Source organism: Branchiostoma belcheri, unplaced genomic scaffold (assembly GCF_001625305.1).
Source record: "Branchiostoma belcheri isolate BF01 breed outbred unplaced genomic scaffold, Haploidv18h27 scaffold19, whole genome shotgun sequence".
NCBI lineage: Eukaryota > Metazoa > Chordata > Leptocardii > Amphioxiformes > Branchiostomatidae > Branchiostoma > Branchiostoma belcheri.
The window spans coordinates 1,870,580-1,879,633 of record NW_017803379.1 but is presented as its reverse complement, the minus strand read 5'-3'; the positions used below and the strand labels follow the sequence as shown (position 1 = coordinate 1,879,633).

Here is a 9,054-nt window from a genome sequence, read left to right as displayed (position 1 = left end):
CTGTGTGGGCGACGCCATTACGTTCGAGGGGGTGCGAGCCACAGGGTTGTAGTTAAATGAAATGTCCTCGTCGATAACGACAACAGAATCACTAGCGGTAGCCATATAGTGACGGGCAGTTCCAAATTCTCAACAGTTCAGTGCGAGCCTAAAGCCTACCTTGACAGAAAAGATAGCGGAGCGGTCCGGGAAGTTGAAGGTAGATGCACATGGGCCAGAGGGGAGGGGCGAGTACCGCCGGGCGGCGAACGCAGCGATCCACCGGTTGTTGACGAATAAAGTCCGGTGGTTAGGGACGGCGAAGAGTCCGAACACCGCTGCCACCAGTGTAACGATCCAATCCCAGGGTTTATGGAATGAGCAGAAGAGACGAGTGGAGTACTGTGGATCTGTATGTATTCTTCAGAACATGTGGGTAACTCTAACTCAACTGGATATAACTGGTTCCTAGTGGACTTGCCTACTCGCCACCGGGGGTGGCAGGTTATACCATTCCCATAGGGGGGACTCTATGGTTCAGCATATTAGATCCTTACATAAAGGCGATGCGATGCATATGTTACAATATAACGTTACACATTGACATATACAATGCTAAGAACACAAATGTCCGCAAGATAACAGTGCAGCATGTGGGGAATTATCAACAGAGGCGGGGGGGGGGTGATAAATATAACCATGTTAACCATGGAGATAAAAGACACTTTATAATACAATCACGTAATACTCCGATCGACCCAGACCCGAATTACGCATGCTGGCCTTCTGACAAGCTGATTTCATGCTCCAGCCTTAATTCTCAGCTGCATGCAACTGCAACTGCCTTCAGAGACCGTTCAACCTTTCTACATCACTTAAGTTAATGCAGTTTTTCAAAGCCATCGTGTGTATTGTTATGTGTATTGTCATGTGTATTGTCATGTGTATTGTCACGGTATTAATGTTTTTCAAAGGCATCATGTGTATTGTTAAAATGTGTCTCTTATTGTAAATATCAATTCAGCTTATGGCTGCTAAGTACTGACCTAACATCGAATGCTTTTTCACGCACTCAAACTCAAGGCGTTCTCAGGTCGGAGACCGAAATTTCTATTGCTTCTAAAGCTTTATGTTCTTGTGTATGTAGCTGTTGCGTTACCGCTTGGCAAAGGTCGTATATTCATGGCCACCGCTACCAAGTGACCCTCTTTTCAGCACCATCATTATTATTGGCAAAATTCTCATTTTTGACAAAACGACAAACAACTTTATAGAACTATACTTTGCATGCAAATACCAGCTGTACGCATTGACTATGTTTATTATTTAAATTATTAACAATTTTAATTAGCAAAGCCAGTGGCAACACGGCGTACTTGCATAATAAGATCAGCAAATATTCCGTTCGAAGTTAGGGCACATCCGAAGTAAGGGCATCCCTCATTACTTTTAAAATATATACTAGTAATTCATTCATTCATTTTAATGGTGCTGTAACAAATATGGCCTAGGGATTAACTACTAGTACCATTGTCTAGCTATAGAGTGCTTCCAATGCATGTTATTATCATATCACATCGATAATGGCTTGAGACTTGAAGAATGACTTAGGAACATTTCTTCCTTCATTGGGCATCGAGAAGGTCAGCAATTTTGGACGGAATAAAATCCACAAAGTACATCACTGAAATAACCTGTTTTGGTATTCTACTGCCCGTTTCATTCAAACAAAGGTGTAGACTGATTGATTGAAATCGTGATCGTCTTCCAAGTAGAGATGGTTTCATGTGGCCTGTTGCCAGATAGTCCATGTTAGGGGATTAGCAATTACACGCTGGCATGGCTGCCATGCCATCACTTTTGTTGTTGAATATTCCAAGTTGTGACAGATGCTGAATTCTCTTTTAAATTGCCTTTCTCTAGGAATGTATGATCAGCACAAGTTCAAGTAATGTTATCACTCCATACTTGGTTTTCAAAATAAATCTTCAAATTCTGAAATGACCATTTTATGCTTTTGGATTACAGGGCTATATGCATAATGTCTCATCCCTGATACTAGTGATAGACATGAATTTTTTCCTGTTGCTCTTAAATGTGGCTCTGTATCAGCAAGGACATTATACATCTGTGTATAATGTCCTTGGTATCAGAATGTCACAGTATCAAGCATACACCCATCTTTGACAATACATCCATCCATCTTATCAGAGCTATTAGGTATTCATCTGAAGAGTCTACTCACCCCACAGTGTGTTCCTGTAGCTGACTCAAAGTGTAACCACAGTGCTAAGAATACAGCAGACAGAAAACTGCCCAGAGGTAGCAAAGCTGTGATCACATGCCAAAATCTAAAATCCACTCTCAGCAACACTGAATCCAGTCGCAAGCTCTCCATGGCTGAAAAATGAATGAGCCTGGGTTTCATGCATTCATATGCAAAGGAGCCACCAGGATGTCTCTTGCAAGCATATCCTGTGCCAGATTTTTGTTTATATAACAGAAATGCTGGTTACACATGTTTAATATGATCAATAAACATTATTTGCTATGATCACTAAACATTATTTGAAGATGTTTCGTAATATTTCATAATGTAAAAACATTTGAAAAGACCAACAACATAGAAAATGAAAACATTTATCGAAATATTTATGTCATCACACAGTGGTGGGAAGAGTGCTGTATAATTTGTTTTCGTATGTAATAACAGAAATGTTATTTAGTTACACTTGTCCATAGATTTTCTTTTTATAGTATTTCATATCATAAGTGACAGTGAGGAAAGGTGTAATATCAGACACAAGTATTGACATTTCTGGCCACGTGCCAGAAATATTGACTCGCCCAAAAATCAAGTGATATTACATGTACAGGAATCAATATAACATCAATTCTAATTCAATTACACAAAACTACATCTCCCAGATCTATAGTTACAGAGGGTACCGTATGACATGGTGTAGCCGTGTTAAACACAAAGAAGAGCTAGGACATTGAAGAGAATATTTCATAGGAATTTTTAATCTTAGGAATTAAATATATAAAAACATATATGGAATAAATAAGAAAATTATGTAAAATCAAGATACAGTGTTTGATATCTTTCTCCACATATTTTGTTTCCCAACTATTCTAGTCAGTTTTTAGATGTATCAATAAGGTTGCCCATTTCTAATTCAGTTGTGAAATTCAATATTTGTTTGTTTGCTTTATTCAGATATTAAAATTAATTCTAAATCATTAGAATATGTACTTACATGTACTTACCTGTGTGTTATTTTATTTCAAACTCAAAGGTATTTGGTGCCTGAATACCACAGTCATGACTCAGAATCGCACACGAGCATTTTTAAGGCCAGAAGGTAAAGAAACCATTGGACTGTAACATCCAGTGACTGGCAAAAAGCACTTGAAAGACTCTTTCAATGTTTGCTATTTGTACAGTACACTGGGTGGGGAAAGAACTCAGCCAACAAATTCTCAAATAGGGTACTCTTTGGGCATAATTAAACTAGATTTGTTGTGGTGATCTTGTATTTTTTTAAACCTTTGTTTATAGAGATAATAGCTGACAGCTTTTGTGACAGCTGGAACAGATTAGAGCACTAATACCAGAATAGTGGGAGGCTTCCTTGGCATGTGCAGCTTATTAGCATGAATTGCATGTTTTTGAAGCAACTCATTGGTGGGTAATTGCCACATAAGTTACATGTAGCAACAAATTGCCACATGTATCAAGCAAGACTATAACATTATTAGGCAAGGACCTTCAACGTCCTTGGTGTAGGTGATCAAATTACCACCCCAAAGATGAAGATGGTTCCATGTACTGTACAAAGTAAATCTCCTTGGTATGACCTTCAAGTTCAAGTTTCCTTGATCAAAACAGAATGAACATTGAACACAGTAAAATTGATAATCACTGCCAGTTATCCCAGTTAAAAGTAGGTGTTACAGCAGTACTTACCTGCTCTTGTTGAATGGCATGTGTTCCTAGTGTTACATGTGACCTGCTTCCTGCAAACAGGATCAACTGCTATGGGTTAGGTCCTTCCTGTGACCTCTGACCTATTGCATCTGTAAGAGCCACATGTGGGATGTTCTGTTGTGGGCACACATGATCAGTGCCTCACAATTTGTTGTCAAAAGAGACCACTTTTACTAGTTTTAGAGTTTGTAGTAGATTCTATGTGTTGTCTTGATTATGTCTGAAGGCAAGGTAAGTGTCTGATTTAGCTTTAAGATTTTTTATGTAGCATGGGTATACATTAATATCATCAACTGATCAAGACATGATCTCTATCATGCCCAAATCCTACCACAATTCAGGTTTGCAGTGACTCAAAACAGTCAAAATGTTTGACAGAGATGACCTAGATATGAAATCCTACATGAACATCAAGAAAGAAGTGGCAGAGGTTCCAAGGGTGCATTTTAAAAATGATTTTGATTGAACCATTAGCTAATGATTAGGTAAGCGTTACATAGAGTATTGCAATGCACATGTAGACATTGGGCAATTGCAAGTGGCCCATGCTCCAGGTGCACTAACTCAAACCACATTCTTTGCATTTTGTCAACTGCATAATGCATACCATAGCCTATAAATGTTAGCACACATATTACAATGAACATACACTTTATTTATTAATATTCGAAGGTCTGTCAGATTTTTTGTATCCATTTTTGCTGGAAAAGAAAGCAAAGTATCTTGTTTTTTTTTTGTTAGGAGGAGAGTGGAGATGACAGGGTGCGGATCCCTGCTGACATCACGTTTGATGACCTGGTGGTGGACATCAACTTCCACCCCAGTAAACCTCTCATCGCAGCCGGGCTCATCACGGGGGAAGTCACTTTGTAAGTATTTCATTTACACGTTCATTTATCATTTAAAAACTCTGTGCACCTGTTTTAAGAAGAGGGAAGAGACTGTAATTTATAATTTTAAACGACAAAACAGCTGGTGTGTTAAACCAAAGGGTGCTTATACCGGCTAGATAGCCGGCTATACAGATACAGATAGACCTGATAATAGCATAGCCTTATATGTTTGACTGTCTGTAAACAATAGATACAGTGAAGCATGTGCAGAGCTTAAGTTGTTTTGTTTTTCTGACTTCTACCAGATACTGTATTGATTCTTTATCTCACATGAAACCTTTTGTACATTTGCTTTCACGTCAGACACTCCTACGCATCCTCTGCCAACACCTTAGTGAGGACCTTCAAGCATCACAAGAAGGCAACCAGAGCAGTGGCTTTTTCCAAGGATGGGAACAGTCAGTATTACAGCATATCAACAAGTTATATCTTATATTTCATTAAGTTCCCAAGTTACAGCATGCATGCAGCATGCATGTTGTAGCTTCATGTTAAAATTCCCCAGCCATTAAATTTGGAATCTTTTACCTAAGCTTTAACCAAATACCGGTTCAGACTATGGCACTTTGAAATCAGCATTTTCGGAGTAGACATTTCTAAAAAAGATACATTGTACATGGTATATGGTAGGAGGTCTGAGGTCTTCCTTATAAAGGATGTATCATTCTGTTGCAGGTCTGCTGACCTGTTCTAAGGACAGGTCCCTGCAGGTAGTGGATGTAGAGACAGGGAAGGTTTCCCAGAGTTTCCCCCAGGCCCACCCCAGCCCTGTGTACTGTCAGCTGGTCATCAGTGACAGGCTCATGGCTACAGGGGACGACGATGGAAATGTGAAGGTATGTAATGTTGCATGTTTATCAAATCATCTTTGTACTGATCTACTGTGGTGGAGATAGATAAATTATAAGTTTTAGTCGTTTGGATAAAAAACTGAACAAACTCCTACAGTACATTGGCCACCTGTTAAATAATTTTTTTGCATGCACACAAGTAAAATAATTATGCATATGCATGTTAGGTGTTCTGTTGATGACAATGATTTAAGGCTGAAAATGTTTTTTAACATGCATACATGTACATACATATGCGTGTTAGGTGTTGTGTTGATGACAAAGGTTTAAGGTTGAAAAATGGTCTCTAGGACAGCTAGGATTTGTTGACGGAGGATAGAATGATTCTGTCACCTGCTACCCTGCTTTCTACTACAAGTGTATATATTTAGTCTCACATAAAGAATGTCTATAGGACACTTACCCTCCTACTACAATGTATTAATTTTGAGGCTGAACTTAACCTGTTTCCCCAGCTGTGGGACCTGAGGAAGGGACATCCCATCATGGAGCTGCAGGAGAACCAGGACTTCATCAGTGACATGGCAGTGGACGAGGAGAAACGCTTTCTCCTGGCTACAAGGTCTGCTTTTGTGGGTCTATTAAGGTTGTCTATAGCTACAGAGGTTTGATGTTTTCTTGGAAATACCCTGGATTTTATACTTGTATCCAGTAACCACATGAAAATTTTCAAGCAATGGGAAACCATTCAAAAAACTGTTGCGAAAAGAGATTTGTAAGACTGCCAGAGATCTGAGATAAAAATTTGGAGAACAATGCTTAATCGGAAGAGAAGTTGATTTCTCAAAAGATCTCGGAGATTTATCCCTCTACGAGTGATAATGTAGGTCTGTCCAAGTTTTTCTTTCCTGTTGACATGCAAAAGTTGATTATGATATCTTATGATTGATTCTTTATCTGCATGTTCCGTCTTCTTGAGTACAGTGGAGATGGCACCATGACAACCTTCAACATCAGACGTCGGAAAAAGGTGATGCAGTCAGAAAACATGGAGGATGAGATGTTGTCTGTTGCTATCGTGAAGGTATGTGGGGATGTTGGATACCAAGTCTGGAGTATAAACCTAAAAGTAGCATGTTTTTCAAATGTGACCTTATCCTAGGAGCTAGAGTTGTTATGGGTTAGTAATAATTATATCTTAGTAAGCTTTTTGTACCTAATGACTTTCAGACCAAGCACAATACCAGCCTTTACTTTTAGAAAGTATTCTTTATGGTTCGTCTTATGAAGGATTCTTCTCATTCCACAAATGGTTTACTTGAATACTAGGATGGCAGCAAAGTCATCTGTGGCACTGGGGAGGGAGCGCTGAACTTCTTCAACTGGGAGGAATTTGGGAACATCAGTGACAGGTTCCCTGGTCATCCCATGTCTGTGGACTGTATCGTACCTGTCACAGAAAACATAGTCTGCACAGGGTCTATGGACGGTGTCATCAGGTATCTTCATTCTGTATATTTGGGCCCAGAATTTACTTGCCTTCAGTCTTAGCTTTTCCTGTTACAGTAGTAAACATGACAATGACTTAAATTGTATAAAGTAAAACATCTGATACTTCTGAATGATGGTGCCAAATGATTTTTCAACTTTTAAAGTGTGACACTGATGTCATCTTCATTCCTTTTAAGATTTTCTTCATTAACAGTCTTCATGCTAATGTTTCTTGTGAGCAATACGATGTTGTTCAATAGACATGTAGATGAGCCAGTATCAGCTTACACTTGTATATCTCTATTTTCCTTCTATCTTTCCACTTCAACTACAGCCAAACTGTTATTTTTATCATTCCCAGGGCCGTGAACATCCTTCCCAACAGATTCATGGGTGTTGTTGGAGAACATGAAGAGTTTCCCATAGAACAGATCAGGATCACTCCCAACAGTGAAATGATCGCTAGCTGTTCTCACGACCAGAAAATCAAGTTCTGGCACGTCGCACACTTAGAGAAGGAAACCATCGATGCCTCCAAGAAGGCGAAGAGGGACAACAAGCCAAAGAACTTGAAGAAAACAGCTGGACAGGAAGACTTCTTTGCTGACTTTGGGAAAGACTTGGAGGTGAAACCGGCAACTGAATCTGAAGAAGGTTCGTCTGAAGAAGAGGGGGACTCTGACTCTAATAATGAGGAAGAGTCAGGCAATGAGGAAGATGCAGACAATGGAAATGATTCAGACTCTGAGGAATCAGATGATTTCTTATCAGAGGAAGAAGATTCTGAGGATCTTGATGAGGATGATTTTGACTCAGCTGAAGACTCTGACTCAAATTCTGACTCAGAGTCAGAGGAGAGGACAGGTGATGATGATGATGAAAAAGAAGATGAGAATGAAAAAGACGTGGCAAATGACAAGCCAGATTCTGACAGCTCAGGAAAACAGTAATTCACTGTAGTGAAAATTTGATTTTCTAAATTTTTAGGCATAACCTCTTTTGATACTCTTCAGAAGACTTATGTTACAGCGAACATGTTTGGAACTATTCTAACCTAGCCTGAGTACTAGAACATTCCAGGTGACACATTAGCCAGAGCACCAGGTACCACATGCCTTTTCATTTCCAACTGCTGAATGGATTCCTGTGGGAATATTGTGATTTCTATGAAAATTTGGATCAAACATCAGTCACTGTGACAAAGTCTTACAAGGCATCTAGTCTTGGATATACAATGTACTAAAATACATAGATAAGTTACTAAATCATTTAAAAAGAAACACAGCAAGAGGCCGGTTGAATTACAAACTGTTATAATCAGCAATCTTCAAAACAATATATTCTATATGACTGAACTACACAGGATGCATCATTGCTGAAATATACTCTTGTTCATTCTGAGTCCAAGGACCAACAGTACTTTAAGTACTGCTCTACCATTAGAAGACTGGAAGACTTTCCCCCCATCCTAATGACACAGCTACATTCCCCTTTTCAACAACTGTCTCGTTACTGAATTTCCCCCATTCTCAACTTAATTCTTCAGCTATTTTAACCCCTGTACTACTAAAAGTTGTGTTGTATGTGTCCCACTTTACAAACCTGGAAAGAGGAAACTTTTACTTACATGCATATGCAACATGTACTTTGTATCCGTCCCAGGTTTACAAACTTTAAGTTTGGTTTTTCTTAAGACTTGATCTACATATACTTTACATGTATGTCTTTCTTCAGACACTGATTTTACAGACATGCTGGCCTTCCTTAAGACAGTAGCTTCATGTAGTGTTTACTTTAGCCTTTCTTCAAACCCCATGTATCAGGCACATCAGTCCTTCTTTCAACACTTTAACAACCTGTAAGAAATAATCAATCTGTTCCATACTTTAACCAGATGACAATTTAGCTC

At 39.1% G+C, this 9,054-nt stretch overlaps 2 protein-coding genes across 3 annotated transcripts in view; one reads left to right on the top strand and one right to left on the bottom strand.

The window, feature by feature from the left end:
• The window catches only part of LOC109467918 (post-GPI attachment to proteins factor 2-like), a 13,740-nt gene extending 9,701 nt beyond the window's left edge, over nt 1-4,039 (bottom strand). The window contains exons 1-2 of the mRNA XM_019766068.1: nt 3,950-4,039; nt 2,225-2,379 (exon numbers count right to left, since the gene is read on the bottom strand). Coding sequence (XP_019621627.1) covers nt 2,225-2,377 — 153 coding nt within the window. The 5' untranslated portion in view covers nt 2,378-2,379; nt 3,950-4,039. The remainder of the gene's footprint in view (nt 1-2,224; nt 2,380-3,949) is intronic.
• Nucleotides 1-8,947, top strand: part of LOC109467917 (WD repeat-containing protein 55-like) — a 13,784-nt gene extending 4,837 nt beyond the window's left edge. The window contains exons 1-8 of one of the 2 annotated variants that reach the window (XM_019766066.1): nt 4,077-4,201; nt 4,712-4,839; nt 5,167-5,261; nt 5,539-5,699; nt 6,170-6,276; nt 6,639-6,738; nt 6,984-7,153; nt 7,507-8,947. In XM_019766066.1, the coding sequence (XP_019621625.1) occupies nt 4,187-4,201; nt 4,712-4,839; nt 5,167-5,261; nt 5,539-5,699; nt 6,170-6,276; nt 6,639-6,738; nt 6,984-7,153; nt 7,507-8,095 (1,365 nt within the window). In that variant the 5' untranslated portion in view covers nt 4,077-4,186 and the 3' untranslated portion in view covers nt 8,096-8,947. Of the gene's footprint in view, nt 1-4,076; nt 4,202-4,711; nt 4,840-5,166; nt 5,262-5,538; nt 5,700-6,169; nt 6,277-6,638; nt 6,739-6,983; nt 7,154-7,506 lie in introns of those variants that run through there. The other variant, XM_019766065.1, reaches the window with a different exon arrangement.
• Nucleotides 8,948-9,054: the final 107 nt, after the last annotated feature.